Raw genomic sequence first — 19,396 nt, forward strand, 5'->3', positions numbered from 1 at the left:
GGCCCCGTGCATTTGCAGAGCAGCATGTTTATTGTAACGATCAATCAGTCGATGGTGTTCCGGCTTGGATGAATGTAGTATACTTTATGTTCATATATCACTATGAAAAGAAAAAACATCCCACATTGTTACATTAACATTAAAATCGTAGTGTTTTGCCAATTATATCGTCTTCCACTTGCAATATCCTAACGGCCCACAGGTTGGGAGTCGATATAAATTCATGTAGAATCCTATGGGTCTGGGGTTTCATGTGAAATAGAACAGGGATATATGTGCAATACATCAAGTCATTTTTTATATTTTAACACATCAAGTGCCAGAGGTTTTTTGAAATAGGGTTCATCCAGTGCCAGCACTTCTTACCGTTTACGCTGATCTGTTTAGAGCTGTAGATGCCACGACGCGGACGCGGATGTAAACAAAGGGTGTGTGCGCGATGGTCAAGGGTCCCGTCTAACGACCGGAACAATAATAAACGCAATCCGCCACTGCAGAGTGATCGCAGAGTGATCGCGCGAAAATGGCTCGTTTTCACCACGGTAAAAAGATATGTAGATAAGGACCTTTTTCTCAAGATCCTATTATTGGAGTGGACGGGAGGTACGTTTTTTGGACTGGACTAAAAAAAAAAACAGGGGGAAGAACGACTATAGTCGATTTTGGCACTTAGCGGTTGGATTTGAAAAAACGACTATAGTCGTTTTTGGCACACAATGTGTTAATTAAATGGCTTGGTAAATGTTTTGAGTGTCCGTCGTTAACATTGATTTTAATCATTACCGAGTTTATTCTATTCTATTTTAGTTAAAGGGCAAGACCACAAGTTGAAATATAAGTTGAAAACCTGGACTGGATCCGCGGATCCGGATCCAGATCTTCAAATAGTAAAATCAACAGGAAGTTGACATTTTTTTATAAAAAAACAAAAACAGTACTGGGTTTGGTGATGCTCTATATTGCCTGAATCAGCTATGTTTGTGTCCATTTACGTGCTAAAAGAGTGACTTGTTTCAGCGTACAATGTAAGTCAATGAGGAGCATATTTTGAATTATCAATTTCTAATCAATGGAGCAATTATTTTAGATTTCTTGTCCACCTTTGGAGTTACATAATGGCAAGGTAACTACACTCCCCAAACCTCTAACAAAGTGGTCTTACCCTTTAAGGTTATGAATTGTGGTGTTTGTAATGAAGCCATTGCAATATATTTTCGTTCTGCTGTGCCCTCTGATGTAAAGTTATGAATGACAATAAAGTGGAACTTGAACATGTGTAAAGCTGCAATCCATGTCCTTCTCGGGATTCAAACCCATTTCCCCTGTGTGTGTGAGTGCCAGATATTCTACTGCTGAGCTCATAATAGTTTGGGAAGCGGATGAAATGCGTTTTGAGCTTCATGCAATACAATATTTCAACAGAAACACACAATATGGCTTTAACATCAGGTTCATCACGTTTATTCAAACATTCAGTCATTTTGATTAAAAGCAACACACAGTGTCATGTTTTTTTTAACGTTACTTGTTGAGAACCGATCAAAAAACAAAACACAAATTCAGAGTTTTAACAGTTTGTCTCCTGGAGTTGAAAGTCTTGATTTCACGTTATCTCTGCGAGTACAAAGGCGGAATTTATAACTTAAATAAGACCCACCCGTCCCTACAAAGTATGGGATCAGACCAGGGTGCACGCGTCTTGCCCAAATATGGACTTTCACATTGACGTCATAAATATCACATCAGTCATGCCCAAATATGGAGTCTCACCCGGCCTGACGGACACCTTTTCTGGTTAAATTTGAGTTACTTCACATTACATTTTATTAATTAAATCTAATTTTTCCTGTTTGAAATGTTTAACCACTTCATCATACGATGAACAGCCAAAATAGACAATCTAAAGAGCTCACGCCTCGATGCGTCTTTAGCCTGTAGATGTGCTATTTTAACTATTTTTTGGAGCATTTTCACCTATAATAACATGCCCAACATAGGGACGCCAGGTTGAAATTTGGAGACAAAATTGTTAAAACGTGAGTTTAAAATAAAAACAATGAGGGAAACAAAAACTAAAATAAGCTATTGTTCAAAAGCTCATGACTAGGGTCTGAATACACTTCACTGTTCAGACACTTTAAAAAGGTGCTATAAACAACATTCAGCCACTCACTAGATGTCACTCTCAACACCTAGCATATGGTTTGTTATTTACCCGACTCACATCTGTAGGGCAGCCGTTATGCCATTTGCAACGTTGTAATGTGGTGGCAGTCTCCAAGTGTCTCTTTAGGGGGAAAAAAAAGCATCTTCCCCAACGAAAACACAAGCAATTGATTACGGCTGCCTTCAGTTTAAATAGGTGAACAAAAACAAATTTTGACTTTTTCCCGTACCTTTTTAAAAGCTCTGTGGAAGTATTATCATCTTTCTATTATGAGTCTACATAAAATGTTATCAATATCGCCTTTAAAAAATCCTCAAATCAAACAAAACATGATTGTACAAACAGGAAGTGATGCAATCGCTAATACTTCCTTCTTCTTCTGATTGTCTCTCAAAGAAAAAAAAAAGAGAAATTCATTTCCCAAAAAAGGTCAAAGTTCACATGATCAGATACAGTACCGGGCTCTGTGACATCATCAACGTCAGCCCTCTTAGGGGACAAGGTCCTGTGACATCATCAGCGGCAGCCCCATAGACATAAAAAGGTAGACGCCACGTTGGATTCCTGGGACTGTATGACACCTCAGGCGCCATATTGTGTAGGGGGGGGCTCATAAGGGGGCATGCGCAGCAGCTTGAAACTATACGCATGCTGGCCAAGACCTAGCCGGTTGAGTGTCTAAATGGAAGTACCGGAACCTGGCGGAAGTACCGCCCCAGGAAATTCTGTGTTGTGATTGGTCGAAAACAAATAGTTTCCGGGGGGAAATACATATGGCTGAAGTCCCGCCACTATAGACACTCTCTGCAAATGGCTGGGAACGGTGGCCCCCTGGCCAAATATAGCGACCGCAAAGAAGACACGTCCAACTCCGACGAACTTCACCGGCCAATGAGGTGTCTACGTGTCTATATCTATGGGGCAGCCCTACAGGAACAAGGTTCTGTGACCACCTCATCCACATCAGCCCTCCAGTTGCCACTGCTGTGCCTCGGAGCCGTCGCAGATCGCCATGGCGACGTAGCCCTTGGCTCCCAGTGGCTGAAGTATAGACAGGCACTGACCGACCGAAACCTGGTACAGACGATTAGACTTCTACAGGAGAGAGGGAGGGGGAGAGAGAGAGAGAGAGAGAAAGAGAGAAAGAAAGAGAAAGAGAGAGAGAATTTTTCACCTAAAATATTTTCAGTTTTTGTTTACTTTTTAGTAACAGTAAACTTTTAAGTTTATAACAGGAACTTTTGTAACACACCGACTTGCTGATGTAATCACACATTACAGTATGTTTTCGTGTGACAGGACGCAATTAAGATTGGACTTTAGGGTCTTTTGACAAACATACGAACTTTACTTTTTTTGGCATCTATTGTTAATTATATCTCCATTATAACCACGGATATGCTCTAAAAGCGTGAAGAAAATATAATTTTTCATTTCATGAAACACTTTTTTCGGTGTAGATTGGGTCTCAGAGATAAAACAAAATAAAAAAGAATGGGGATCCGTGGCCAAATGCATTTCAAACTGGGGGGTCCTAGAAATGAAGAAAAATAAAACTAAATATATATTTTATATAATCTTTGTGTTATCTCATTGGTTCTCAAAGTGGGGTCTGGGGACCCCCAGGGGTCCCCAGAAAAAATAGTTACTGTACTGTAGCATCACAATAATTTTAACCACTTTATCCATTTATATGTCGGCTATTCAAAAACAGCAGATCTACAAGCTCACAGCGTGTCACGTCATGCCGCACTGCAAGCTTGTACATCTGCTATTTTTTAAATGTTTTGAAAAATATCGAAAATGTTGAATAATGTGGATTTTTTTTCTGGTCCACGGCCAAATACATGTGGGGGTCCTTGACAGTAAAAAAGGTTCTCACCCCCAGACTCCACTGCTGAGAGCCTCCAGATCCATGACACTTCATCAGACGAGGCGTGTCAGAGGAGCGGACCTCTGACACGTCCAGACACAACAACCCTGCAAGAACCAACTCACTGTCCTCGTTGTAGGACCACACCTACACACACACACACACACACACACACACACACACACACACACACACACACACACACACACACACACACACACACACACACACACACACACACACACACACACACACACACACACACACACACACACACACACACACACACACACACACACACATTACTGTACCTCATCAACATTTTAGGACACAACTGTATAAATGCAATTTTTACCTTCTTTTTTATTACCCTAACGGTTAGACCCCCTGTTGAAGAACCCTGGGTTAGGGCCTAACCCAGGGTTCTTCAACAGGGGGTCCGGGACCCCTAGGGGGTCCTCAGAGTTACTAGAGGGGGTCCGCCAAATCTTTGTGTGATAGGATTATTTTTTTACATTAACCACTTGAACCCTAGCATGATAGTAGTATCCCTTTTCTGAGGAGAACTTTAGCCAAAAAATAGCAGATCTACAAGCTAACAACGCCTCGCGCTGCGAGGCGTTGTGAGCTTGTAGATCGGCTATTTTTTGGCAAAGAGTTATATATGTAGAGGGAAAAAAGAGCAGCAAAAGTTTATCTGAAACACAATTTTATACATAGAGGGGGTCCTCGCTTCATCTCTCTCTCAGCTAGGGGGTCCTTGGCCTGAAAACGTTGAAGACCCCTGCCCTAGGCAGGCCATATCTACAAATGTCTTCTAAATCCTAACAGTTTTCTGGAAAATGTATGTTGATATATCAGTGGTGCTCAAACTTTTTCGTGTCAAATGTTTTTACATGTATTTGGCTGTGGCATAGTACCCATTTCCTGTTCCAGTTGATTTTCCCATAGCTTCATTTGATTGGCTCAGCAGCAGATTTGAACTGGAAGCACACATGACACCTTCACATGCGTTTCCAGTTCAAATCTGCTGCTGAGCCAATCAAATGAAGCCGTGAGAAAATCAACTGGAACAGGAAACAGGTATGCCACCATCTGAAAACCTAAGAATACATAATGCTGTGAAAGATCAACCTTGTGTCAAAAAAGAAAGAACAAAATAGTTATGTTGCTTTAGCGCCGCATAATATTTGTGTTTTGAATGTACTCATGGCACAACAACACTTTAAAAAAAAATGCAAATATCAGCCCAATAAACTGGTCAATCCAATACATAGGACCATCACTACTATAATGGGCTATGCTATCAATAAAATATACCTGTATGTATGTATGTATGTATGTATGTATGCATGTGTGCCCACCTGTTCAGATTCTTGTGGGTCACATGTTCTCAGAACCACAGCCCCTCCCTTCTGACTGGCTCTGCCCTGAGCCACCAAACACTTCCCTGAAAACACATTCATCAACTACACACGCACACGCACGCACACACACACACACACACACACACACACACACACACACACACACACACACACACACACACACACACACACACACACACACACACACACACACACACACACACACACACACACACACACACACACACACACACACACACACACACACACACACACACACACACACACACAAGATTCAAACACTGATCTGAGAACAGATTAACCGACTACCCCCCACACATACACACAAGATTTTCTGAGACACAGAGTGACAGACAGACAGACAGACAGTTACCCGTCCAGACTGAAGAACGGCGGCTCGTCTCAGACTCTTGTTGAACTGTTGTCGTTGTATCTTGTCGTTGTGAGTCATCTCTGGGTAGATGTTCTCCAGGTACCACCTGAATGAGTGACACTTCAGCCTATCCCTGAGTGCCACGCGCTCGCTGATGTCACCGTAGTCCCGCCCACGCAGCTCTGGACGCAGAGACAGATACTGCTCCTGATTGGACGACAGCGAGACATTCAGTGAATCAGACAGTCAGTCAGTCAGTCAATAAGTGAATCAAAATACAAATGAAATGCATTATTCTCTCCGCCAGGAGAGTTTGTTTTCACTTTCTGAAACTGGGACTAACATTGGTCAAGCCTCACGTGACAATACGGTGAAATAGTGTGATCCGATTGGCTAGTGACGTATAGCGGCCTATAAAATACATGTGTCACTTTGAAAGGGTCTGTGCCCCTTTCAAAGTGAGGTAAGACAGTTCCAACAATCCTGCATGCAAAGCAGATACTTTAATTAAGCTTCTCTAGATGGGAAGGCCTCGATCCTACAAATGCTTAGTTAACAGCTAAGCGCCCAAGCCAGCGAGCATGATTTCGAGTTGACATGGCTGAGAAATGGACAGATAGGACACTTACACAGACAGGAGGGATAGGACACTTACATAGACAGGACGGATAGGACACTTATACAGACAAGACGGATAGGACACTTATACAGACAGGACGGATAGGACACTTATACAGACAGGACGGATCGGACACTTATACAGACAGGACGGATAGGACAGTTAGAACATAAGAATTAGAACATTCCGAACATACACAGACAGGACAGATTTTTTGTAAGAATTAGAACATAAGAGAACATGTTCTAATGTTCTCTTATGTTCGGTATAACGGCCTATAAATACGTGTGTCACTTTGAAAGAGTCTGTGCCTCTTTCAAAGTGAGGTAAGACAGGAACAATCACGAAATGGCTGAGAAATGGCGGATACTGTAACAATTGGATAGGACACTTACACAGACAGGACAGATAGGACACTTACACAGACAGGACGGATAGGACACTTACATAGACAGGACGGATAGGACACTTATACAGACAGGAGGGATAGGACACTTATACAGACAGGACGGATAGGACACTTATACAGACAGAACATTCCCAACATTCCCAACACAAGTCTTCTGGCGGAGAGTTGTGCTCCGAGGAGCACTTTTTCTAGTTATTATTATTATTATGCGTGCGTGTACCTTATACTCGTCCATCCAAACGTGTGCTAACCGCAGTGAATTGTGGGCCATGGTATCCTGGCCGCCCGGGGACCCGTACGGACGTCTCTTCCTGAAGATGTGACCCACTCTGGAACACGGAACTATTAGCAGCTGTCCTCCACACATCCAGATCTGAGACCGAGAGAGGAACATGTCAGACAGCAACCTTGCATCTCCATATTTCAGAGACTAAGGCCACGTTTACACGGCAACGATCAGAATAGAAAACGACAAAGTCCGTTGCGTTCTGACTTTTTATTCTGCGTTTACACGGAGACGCAGCAGTGATTGAAAACACTGTAGTGTGCATGCCAGGTGGCGGTGTGACGCGTTGCCAGATAGACCAGTCACACAAACGTAGAACCACTTCCATTCTATCTCCTATCACAGCTGTTTGTTTACAACACCAATGTCATGTGGTTCTATGGCTCTGCACCAATGTAATAGTATACGTGACGTGATCCAAGACATCACATGTTTTTCATTTCTATTTTGTGTGTGCGAGTGTGTGTGTGTGTGTGTGTTGATTAAAGAAGTGGTGTCTTCACCCTGAAGGAAATCTCCAAGTTCTCTCCGCCCCAAATGTCCATCCCGGCATCGTATTGACCCAGCTCGTTGAAATACTTCCTGTTTATAGCAAACAGACCGCCTGCCATGGTAGGAGACCTGGGAGACAGACAGGTAGAGACAGAAAGACAGACAGAAAGACAGGTAGAGACAGACAGACAGGTAGGGACAGAGAGACAGACAGGTAGGGACAGAGAGACAGACAGGTTGAGACAGAGAGACAGACAGGTAGAGACAGAGAGACAGACAGGTAGGGACAGAGAGACAGACAGGTAGAGACAGACAAGTAGAGACAGACAGACAGGTAGGGACAGAGAGACAGACAGGTAGAGACAGACAAGTAGAGACAGACAGACAGGTAGAGACAGAGAGACAGACAGGTAGAGATAGAGAGACAGGTAGAGCCAGACAGGTAGAGACAGAGAGACAGCCAGGTAGAGACAGACAGGTAGGGACAGAGAGACAGACAGGTAGAGACAGACAGGTAGGGACAGAGAGACAGACAGGTAGAGACAGACAGGTAGGGACAGAGAGAAAGACAGGTAGACACAAACCGTTAGAAAGGCATTATCAATTTGGGGGGTCCTTCTTCACATGAAAACGTTTTGAGAACCACTGGTGTAGGATCCTGTGTGTGTGTGCGTGTGTGTGTGTGTGTGTGTGTGTGTGTGTGTGTGTGTGTGTGTGTGTGTGTGTGTGTGTGTGTGTGTGTGTGTGTGTGTGTGTGTGTGTGTACACACACGGCTTACCAACACACGGCTTACCAACTGGTAAGTTAGAGGGGGGCTTTATTCAGATTCAGGAAAATGTCTATGCCAACTCCAAACTGCCCCTAAAAGACGATGCCAGCACTGTTTGACCCCACTGATTCAGAAAACAGAAATTAAAGGAGGGGGACTTTATTCGACAATACACATTTGCCTGCCAGGAACAGTCCAGCCCCCTTTTCTCAGACCAGGTGTGTGGTACTTTCATGAAAATGGCTATGCCAAATCCAAACAGCCCCAAAGACACGCTGCCAGCACTAAAGCGGAAGAATTTTAAAATTGTGGGAGGCAACAGTCTGGCCATGCGAGACTAGTCTGGTTGAGACAGCCGTGGGAAAGTTGATGAAGCATTTGTGAGAATCTTGCAGTCTCCTCATAGTCTCTACTATTGATTGATTGATTGATGTACTTTATTTAGTAAGACATGAGAACAACAGTACATGGAAGTACAAATTCACAATACACAATAATAAGGTCTACTAAACTGGAAGACTCATAAAAGCATGAGCTTGTTTCAAATGAGTTCCCCATGCACACAAATCATGATGACATATAAGAGACAGACAGATATACACAACTACTATAGAATGTCATACAATCAGTTTACAGGTTACTGGTATGAAGAGTGAGAAATATGTACAAAAGGAGAAGGAGAGAGGGGGGGGGTAGGGGGGTAGGTTAGGTTAGGACTTAGACAGGGGCCATTTTCCAATTGCAGCCTCCTGAAGGTGTATCTTTAGGGCTGTTTTGAAAGAGAGTAGGGTTTTACACTCCTTTACTCCTTTTGGTAGGGCGTTCCACATTTTTGATGAATAGCATGAGAACGAGTTACTTCCCTTTGTTGAGCCAAAAAAGGGTTGGACAAGGTTTGTGGAGCTGCCTCTGGTATTGTGATCATGGACATCATTAACATTTTGGAAGTATTTTGACAAATACAGGGGGATCCCAATGTTGTGATATATCTTGAAGACCAGGCCCATAGCAAGTTGCTGTACTCTGTCCGCAACCCTAAGCCATCCAATCCTATCAAAATGATCAGGGGTTAGATGGGTTTTGTAATTGAGGCCAAGAAGTAGCCTTACAAGTTTGTTTTGGGATGTTTGGAGCCTTGTTTTTAAGGCCTTGGAGGTGTTGTGATACCACGAAGTACATGCATAATCGTAATGACCTTGTATGAGGGCCACTGCAAGAGTCTTCAGAGTCTTCTTACTGACTTTACGATCAATACTCCGCAAATAGCGTGTTTTTTTGTGGACCGTTTTGATCGTTTTATCAGCATTTTTGTCACCAGAGAGGTCAGCCTCCAAGATAGAGCCCAGGTAGGTAATTTCGTTTTTTCTTTTGATGATATCATCACTCGCTTTGATCGTGAAGCTCTCTGCCTTTCTGAGGTTAGGAGTGGACCCAAAGAGGATGCATTCTGTTTTGCCCAGGTGTAATGAGAGCTTGTTGTCGGAGAGCCAGATGCAGATCTTGTTGAGTTCAGAGCTGAGAGTTTTCTCAACCTGCAGCCTGTCCCTGTCCGAGACTAGCAGGGCCGAGTCATCTGCGAACAGGAACAGGTTGCAGTCGCAGGCTGACGACATGTCATTCACATATATCAGGAACAGTAAGGGTCCTAGTATACTTCCTTGGGGAACACCACAAGTCACTGGGAGGGGGGGGGACTGGGTGCCGTTTACTTCCACCACTTGCTCCCTCCCTTCCAGGTAGGATCTCATCCAGTTCACTGACGTGTCATCAAAACCTATTGCTTTGAGCTTATTGATCATAATTGGGTGATTAACGGTGTCAAAAGCCTTCTGGAGGTCCAGCATGACCATGCCGCAATATTTGCCCTTTTCGATCTCTTGTTTGATAGTCGTTCAAATAGAGAAGGCATGTGTCAGTGGAGTGGTTTGTTCTGAAGCCAGATTGGAATTTGTAGATTAGATTTTTCTCGGCAAGATACTTGTCGACCTGTTCATAGACTATTTTTTCCATGACTTTCGAGATGGAGCTTAGAATAGAAATAGGGCGGTAGTTGCCAGGGTCTAATTGGTTTCCTTTTTTGAACAGAGGGGTCACCCTTGCTTTTTTGAAGTCGTTAGGGACCTGTCCCTGTATGGTGGAGAGGTTTAATATGTGGGTAAGGATTGGAGCAATGGAGGCGGCTGAGTCTTTTAGAAATTTGGGGGGGATATTGTCGAGGCCTGTGGCTCTGTGTTGATGAAGAGCACTCAATTTTTTAAACACCTCTTCTGTTTTCACAGGGGAGAGTTTAAAGTCATCTTTGCAAACACCCTGTTTTTCGTAAAATGAGACAACATACTCCTCACCATATCTCCCAGAGTGTGGAGGAAGTTTTTCAACCAAATCTGAGGCTACGGTCGTGAAGAATATGTTGAGGATTTTACTCACTTCGTGTTTGGATGAAATGAGAGTGTCATTCACCTTGAGGCTTAAGTTTGAAAGCCTGGTTTTCAATTTTTTGCTGCAGCCTAGGAGGTTCTTGAGTAGCTTCCAAAGCTCTCGTGTTTTTTTTTTTTTTTCCTCAATCTTGTCATCGAGGTAGCTTTTTTCTGCTAACAGGAGCATGCTGTTTACCTTGTTTCTTAGCTTGTTTTTTTCCTTTTCAAGTTTAGCTACGTGGGATTCGAGACCTTTGTTAAAACATTTGGCTAGTTTGATCCTACTTTTATGAAGCTCAGAACACTTTTTGTCTCTGACTTTCATGGCAGTAAGGATGTCCGAATTCATCCATGGTACCGAGCGGGTTTTGACCCTGATGGTTTTCATGGGAGCCACACTGTCCAAAATTTGAATGAATTTGGTTTTGAAACTAAGCCAGGATTCGTCTACCTGTGTGCTGTTTAGAACGTCGGACCAATCCTGTTCCTCCAGTCTGTGTTCCAAGTCCTCACTCTTATAATTTTTGAGGTCTCTGATTGTGACTGTTTTGTGGTAACCGGTCTTAGGTTTACGTTTCTTTCTGGTGCAGAAGATCATGTTGTGATCAGATATGCCACAGGTTCAAGTGGTAACGTGTCCACCTTTATGATTAACGCCATGTTTCACCTGTGAGTCTTTACGCATGCGGAAGGAAGGACCGAGTCCCCCACACCGAAATACTCCGCAAGACCAACTGCAGCAGTGTGGAGGCTACAGTCACCCAGCACCAACTTCACTGGCAAGGCCACGTCGTTAGGATGCCAGAAGACCGCTTACCACGCAAAGTGCTCTATGGCCAGCTTCATCTTGGCCGTCGCTTGGCAGGAGGCCCGAAAAAGCGCTACAAAGACCAGCTAAAGACTGCCATGAGGAAATGCGGCCTGAACCCGACCCAGCTGGAGGACACTGCAGCTCAACGCTCCACCTGGCGGCAGCTCCTCCAACAAGGAGTGCACAAGCTCGAGGAGGACCGAGGTGATCGACGGACCAGGAAACGTCAAAGGAGACATGAAGCCAGTACCACACCTACACCCCCAGTCAGTGCCTTTACCTGCTCTGCTTGTGGCAGACAGTGTGGATCACGGATTGGGCTACACAGCCACATGAGGTGGACTCACAAGTAGTAGAGATGGAATGTCATCATCGGACACGATGGACAACCTTAAGCAAGTAAGTAAGCGTTAGCTACCTGATGGGTAGCGTGGGGTCGCGGTCCAGTTGGTTCTGGGGGACCGGCTCCCACTTGAAGTGCAGCCCCCAGTTGAAGCCCCCCCGGACCAGGGGGGAGGGGCTGTAGGCCAGCGTGTCGGCGGAGATGATGTCGATGACGGGACAGACGGCCGTCCGCCGGTCCCTCTGCAGGACGGAGAGGAGGGGCTCCAGCCACACCTGGTTCACCTCGCAGTGGCTGTCCAGGAACACCAGCACCTCGCCTACACACACACACACAGGTTTTTATTACTATACTTGAGGTGAACGTGAGGACGTTCCTATTTCAACCCATTAAGACCGGGAACGCATCTGTGTCACTTTAAGGCTATTCAAAAATAGCAGATCTACAAGCTCATAGCGCGTCACCGAGTGCCGCGCTATGAGCTTGTATATCTGCTATTTATTTTTTTATAAATCGTGAAAATGTGTGCAAATCTTTGAATATATAATGTTTAACTCAAATCTTTGCTTCTGGGGGTCCCTGGAACAAAATATTTTGATAGATGGGGGTCTGCGGCCAAATACATATAATTTTGGGGGTCCTTGACATGAAAAAGTTTAAGCACCACTGATATTACAGCAACATACGTTTAAAAAAAAAAAGGATTTAGAAGACATTTGTAGAATCCCCAGAAGCAATACGATTTGAGTTGTTGAAATGTTCGCTTTAAAACATATATTATATTCAAAGATTTGCACACATTTTCAAGATAAAAAAAAATAGCAGATCTACAAGCTCATAGCTATGAGCTTGTATAGCTGCTATTTTTTAACAGCCACTCTCTCCCTCTCTCTCTCTCTCTCATATATAAAGAGACTGGATATTTTCTCCCAATACCATTCTTTTAGGCGAAAGAATGTTTTTTTTCACAGAATCAAACGTTTTATGGTCATGATTCACCAGGACCCTGGATGGCTTGATTCTAGGCTTAAAATAATTTATATAAATATTTTTGGAAGTGCCAATGGGAAAAATGCATTGACTATTTTGAAGTGGAACCAGAAAATGTCCACCACTGCTATGCCCTATTATACAACAGGTAGTTCCGACCAAGCAATCTGATTGGTTGAAATAGCTTTCTAGCCGTGCTTCAAACCAGCATCATAGCACGGGCCTAATCACATTAATAAATCACTCCGCAGTGCAGTCCAGTCCGCACCTGATTAGACCATTATATGGCACAGCTGTGCTGTGAAGTCACTCTGTCCCACGGTAGGAAAACAAACCGACAGTAGCCTGACCCACCGCCGCCACCGGAGAACAAACAGCTATGCAAAATGGACTATGTTGTTAATTTGGTGGATTTACGGTTGATCAATGGTTAGAAGGTTATAAATATCCTCCTGTGTAAAGTAAAATGACTCCCATTTCGTTAACAGTCCAGTAGGCTACAGTATATGCTCCGTCGTACGACCGTGTCACGCGGCCAAAATAGCCGATCTACAAGTTCACAACGCGTCGCCATCGCGACGCGTTGTCAGCTTGTAGATCAGTTATTTTGGCCGCGTGACACGGTCGTACGACGGAGCATATAGCCTACTGGAATTCATTCCACTGCGCAAGCATTGATAGCTCAGCTGTGTTGATGAGACGGTGCCTCAAACTCAAAGCACTGCTACAGGGACTATTTAATGTCTCTCAGTCAAAAACTCTTCTCTTTACAGGGAAACGGACAATAGCGAAACATTTTTATTATTAATTGCCCCACAATATGAATACATTTGGATGTGTTTTGTTGGTAACTGTTGTATAATCGCAATATTACACTCGAGGGTGTGCTTTACCTTACATTATTGGCACTTCAGTGATGCTGGCGGAACTCGGCTTCGCCTCGTTCCTGACCGCATCACTGGCGTGCCAATAATGACGGTAAAGCACACCCTCTCGTGTAATATTGCTTAATTCAGTGGCACATCAACATAAAAACAGCTGTTGTGCTGTTTTTGTGAGTTGTGAATTGTGAGTGCACATCAAAGGGAGAATTCTTCATCTCCATCCGGCTATGTTTGAGTTTTGAGTGGATTTTGTCCATCATACTAAAGAAAGAATTCTCCATCTCCAAACACTAGTTGTTTGGAGTTTCCCCGTCATAGCTTTTAGTTTTGAGTGGACTTTGTCCATCACATCAAAGACAGAATTATCCATATCCAACCACTCGCGCTTTAACCCATTTAGGGAAATAATCCGTGTCATTTTTAGTGAGTGTCACAGTTTTCTGAAAAAAAACGTATGTTGCTATATTAGCAGTTCTCAAACTTTTCCATGACAAGGACTACCCAAATGTATATGTATTTGGCCGCGGACCCCCATCTCAAAATATGTTGTTCCAGTGAGGGACCCCCAGAAGTACAGAGAGCGGAGTTAAAAATGTTCGTCTTAAAACATATTTTCAAAGATTTCCACAAAGTTTCCACGATTTTCAAAAAAATTGCAGATATATAAGCTCATAGCGCGGCACTCGGTGCCGCGCTATGAGCTTGTATATCTGCTATTTTTTGAATTGCCAAAATAAATCTTAAAATGACACAGATGTGTTCCCGGTCTTAATGAGTTAACACAGTCGTATATTTTAGTTTTAAGTGGATTCTGTCCATGACACCAAAGAAATAATTTCCTGTCATACATCCACTTGTAGCTTTTACCTAGATTTGTTTCATTCAGTCACTCAATGGTGTTCCGGGCTGACTGATCTACAGTATAGCTCTCAACTAATGATTCATGAAAGAACAAAGCTTATACCGTAAGCCCAGGCACTCAAACATAAACAACAAACAAAACCCTTTCATTCATACGAACATGGAGGCCAGCCTGTCTCAAGGAGTGTCTTTCTTACAAAGACACTTCTGTGCCAGGCCACATGCACATACCACACACAATGGAATATATTGGTGTACAGTAATATATGGTTTTAATATAACATGCACAATGCAACCTTTTTATTTTTATGTGTACCTTGCTGTCCTTGTCATGTCTGTAAAACAATTGTTGTGAATGTTCTTTTGTACACATTGAAAAAGAGACCCTGGTCTCAATGGATTTCCCTGAAATAAAGGTTTCAATCAAATATTTGGCAATGCAAAAAACAAAACCTGTAAGGTCACATTATCTCAAAGCAATGAGGAAACGCATCTTCTCTTCGGTGCACCACAGCGGCCCTGGAATATCAATGTCTAATAATCAACAGAGCAACCATTGCTTTTTGAAGATTTCTGACCAATATTTGGAGTTACATCTTGGCAAGATAAATAACACTAACCACTACACCAGGGATATTCAACTAGATTAGGCAGGGGGCCACATTTGTAAAATGACTTGAAGTCAGGGGCCACAAGACTGTGATAACAAAACCGTTTGTTGTGTGCTATAGGTCCGATAGGACACAATAATGGACACATTATGTCCATTATGGTAACTTATTAGGGCCTGCTTCATACTGCATTCATGCATTTTGATGTTTGAGAGGAACATTTCTGTGTCAGTTTTTGATACGTTTTTGATATTAAGAAAATAGGAAGTAGACATTTCAGTGTGTTCTGTCCACGGGTCCCTGGTATAGAAGCGTCTCGTATTAATGAACGTTTTTTCCATTCGTTTTGAGTACCCAGGTGATAAGAGCAGTGGATGAAGATGGAGAAGATGGAAGCTGGACAAAATGCACACAAAACTACATAAAGGAGCACAACAGGGCTTTTGAGTGCAGTTCATCCATCACAGACCATTCATTTGTAACTATTTCAGAGTTTAGAGTGGATGTTATTAATAACACCAAATAAATGATGAAAACACATCTTAAGAGCAGTGCCCTTATCAGCCATGTCAAATGGCTGATATGTGAAATGCCAGCTCAAATATAAAAGAAAAAAAAAACACGCAAACTCGCAAACACTTTCATCATGCCAGCTTGGCTCCATTAGGCTACCCTTCTCACAAAGACCCTTGGGGGGGGTCCGGTGCACATGACACATGGAAATGCCTACTTCCTATATTTTCAAATCCAAGATCAAAGCCTGTGCAGCATAAAGGTCTGGCACAGATATTATCCTCACAAACATCAAAATGCGTAAACGTAGTATGAAGCAGTATGTCACCAAAATGGACATATTATGTCCATTATCGTCCTATAAGACCTATAACAATGGACACCATAGCTGTAGCCTACTAGCACACAATGGCCCCTTAATTATTAACCATTAACGAGTTTTGGTTAACAATTATGAACATGTTTCAAAATGGTAATCCTGTACATGAACCAACCATCCAAGATTATTATATATTTGGGGAATATGGAATGTGTTCCAGGGCCACAAGAAAACTCCCCACGGGCCGAATTTGGCCTGCGGGCCGTCAGTTGAATATCACTGCACTACACAATCCAAACCGCTACAAAAGCGTGATTTTGCCTTTACCCATTTAGACCTGTGGCCGACTCTTAAAAACGCCTGCTATATCCTGACCTAAGTTTTCTGAGAAACGTTTCTATACAGGTATATATAGCAACAACTAATGTGACACAGATACTGTCCCGGATTGAAAGGTATAACAATGTATACCAGTGATATTCAACTGGAGTCCCGCGGGCTTAATTGGGCCCCTGTGGAGTGTTCTTGTGGCCCTGTAACACATTCCAACTGGAACACATTCCATATTCCAAAAATATATATTGGATGGTTGGTTGTAAAGGATGAACATGTTTCATGCTTTCCATAACCGTTATAAAATCAAAACTTGTTAATGGTTAATTAAGGCACTCACATCAACATGTTGCCTGCTGTCCAGTGTTTGGTGCAATAGTACAACATTATGTCCATTGTTACAGTATGTGCTGTATAGGTACAATAGGACCATAATGGACATGGTGACATACTTTCTGTAAAAACTAATAGAATACGCACATCACTTCATTGAGGTGCTGGGTTGGAAAGTAATATGAAGAAAAAGAATAAACCCGCACACTCGTCTGCTCCAGTGAAATTTTATTGACAACGTTTCGAGCCAAGGCTCTTCATCAGGTCAAACTCTGTGTGTTTGACCTGATGAAGAGCCTTGGCGACATACTTTCTGTGCCAGACCTTTTTAGCGCACAGGCCTGGGTTTTGAATTTGAGAAAATAGGAAGTATGCATCTCATTGTGTTCTGTGTACGGGTCCCTGGCACGGAAGCGTCTTTGTGAGAAGAGTAGTGAGGGCAGGCTGACATGGTTCTGAAGTGTTTCTATGTTTGTATGAATGAAAGGTTTTTGTTTTTAGTACCTGGCTGATAAGGGCACAGGCTCTTATGATGTTTTTCATGAACCCATAAGGAAATAGTGCATCAGGCCATTGAGTGATTGGGTGAAACACTTGACTAATGGACGAGATGGAGAATTCTTTCTTTGGTGGGATTGACCAAAACCCCTCAAAACTCAGAAGTTAAGTAGCTACAAAAGGAGTGAAATGGCATGTAATGGACAAAATGCACTCAACTCATGTTGTGCTCTTTGATGTTGTTGTGTCACTGAAAATGTAGCAATGTAACTTTTGTCATAGCAACCGAGCTACGTGGTGAAACAAAGTAGCTGAACTACTTGAGAGCAATTCTGAAAGTAGTGAATCTAGCCACAAGCTATTTGGGCATGTAAGCTAGACACACTGGCATATATGAGAGATCATTCACCTGTAAGAATGGTACTGGGACAAATTATCCAGTGTTTTATTGCTTTATTTAACCCATTAACACTGGCATGACTGGGGTTGCATTATCCTACACACAGCCTGCTAAACGGTCAATTTGGACAAGAAATCAAGCTCTGCTATTGGTTCCTGTCTCACCTCTTTGGACCAGACTGACTGACACCTTCTCACCCACCCAGTGGGGGGTTCCATTGTCTTTTAAATAGCCATTCAACTCCACTCTGCTCAGTCAGTTAGTCAGTCAGCTCACTCACTCTGTTGTTGCAGGCAGAAACATTTTAAAAAGTAGTAATTTAGTAGTAATGGTAACTGCAGATTCTGTAAAATGTTTATAAAAAAAGCGTATAAAACAGTGCAATCTGTAGCGTCACATTAAACTCTTGAGGGAAACATGGAGCCTATATGAACGCTGAAGCCACTGTCTAATTACGTGACTATCTCCATTGTCCAAAACACATGGATATCTCTTGACAAACCAATATTATATTATATAATATTCACATTATTGTCTGAGCGTAAAGCTCTCATTCTATCAGCTGTTCACGCTGACAGAAACGTCTCCTCTCCTCCTGCCTGTCAGCGTAACAAGAGAACACATCGCTATGTTCCACACATGTGCTCATTCCTGCTACTCCTGCGCTAAATATCTGATCTACAAACATAAAACAGTCGCTGGCTGACGAGCCCTCTGCTTGTAGATCAGTACTGTTGGCGCAGCATTGGGTTGCCAAATTTTGCGAGAGAAATGAGCAGTCAGGTCTATGAAAATGTTACTGCATGCGTTGTGCCCTGACAAAACAGTGAGGCATCAAACCATTGTGGGGTTTATAGCCGAGGCTAATTTGCAACCCCAGTCCCTGGTTAGGCCTTTTTATATAAATATTCACCTAATAAAAAAAAAATTACGAAAGGACATGGAGCTCTAATCTAAACAAGTATGAAAATATATTTATATCTGCAAAGTAACTAAAGTTTTCAAATAATTGTAGTGTAGTAAAAGTACAAGATTTGCCTCTGAGCTGTAGTGGAGTAGAAAATTATTACCATTATAATGTAATTATATATATAATTATAATAATAATAATAATAGAAAGACGTGGAAAAACAAGCCCAAAGTCGCTTAGAATAAGCAGACATGGCAACATGGCCACAGCAAAGTCTGCTGTCTACGGGCCGCTCTGTGGGGGGTCTCGAGGTGTAAAGTGCTCTAGGGAGGGGGAGAGAGGGGGAGAGCGATCAATTTAGCCGAAATAAAACGGCTGGGATGGGATACATGGTATGTATTTCATATTTATAATGAGTTAAAAAAAAAAAAAAAAAACGGAGATGGTTTGAAACAGGAAAAGTCATGAAAGGGGAACTTTCTCAGAGCTTCCTGAGAGAAGTTAAGCCACTTTCAATTCTCAAAATCGGTCCCATTGATTGCTTAGTCACGCGAGTGTTAAGACCTGGAACTGTGTCATTTTTAGATTTGAGCTAAAAAAGCATTATTTTACACTTTGGGCTATTCAAAAATAGCAGATATACAAGCTCATAGCGCGGCACCGAGTGCCGCGCTACGAGCTTGTAGATCTGCTATTTTTGAAAATTCGTGAAAATGTGTGCAAATCTTTGAATATATATATTTTTAAAGCGAACATTTTTAACTCAAATCGTTGCTTCTGGGGGGTCCCTGGAACA

The 19,396-nt window shown here is 42.7% G+C and overlaps 1 protein-coding gene across 2 annotated transcripts in view; it reads right to left on the reverse strand.

Moving 5' to 3' along the window:
- Positions 1–1,434: 1,434 nt before the first annotated feature.
- galnt11 (UDP-N-acetyl-alpha-D-galactosamine:polypeptide N-acetylgalactosaminyltransferase 11 (GalNAc-T11)) overlaps positions 1,435–19,396 on the reverse strand; it is a 52,352-nt gene continuing 34,390 nt past the window's right edge. For both annotated transcript variants that reach the window (XM_084048884.1, XM_084048885.1), the window contains 7 exons: positions 12,024–12,267; positions 7,619–7,736; positions 7,050–7,202; positions 5,802–6,008; positions 5,405–5,509; positions 4,050–4,187; positions 1,435–3,262 (listed from right to left, as the gene is read on the reverse strand). In XM_084048884.1, the coding sequence (XP_083905010.1) occupies positions 3,131–3,262; positions 4,050–4,187; positions 5,405–5,509; positions 5,802–6,008; positions 7,050–7,202; positions 7,619–7,736; positions 12,024–12,267 (1,097 nt within the window). In that variant the 3' untranslated portion in view covers positions 1,435–3,130. The remainder of the gene's footprint in view (positions 3,263–4,049; positions 4,188–5,404; positions 5,510–5,801; positions 6,009–7,049; positions 7,203–7,618; positions 7,737–12,023; positions 12,268–19,396) is intronic.

The sequence above is a fragment of the Gymnoscopelus microlampas genome (assembly GCF_963454915.1).
Source record: "Gymnoscopelus microlampas genome assembly, chromosome: 22".
Lineage (NCBI taxonomy): Eukaryota > Metazoa > Chordata > Actinopteri > Myctophiformes > Myctophidae > Gymnoscopelus > Gymnoscopelus microlampas.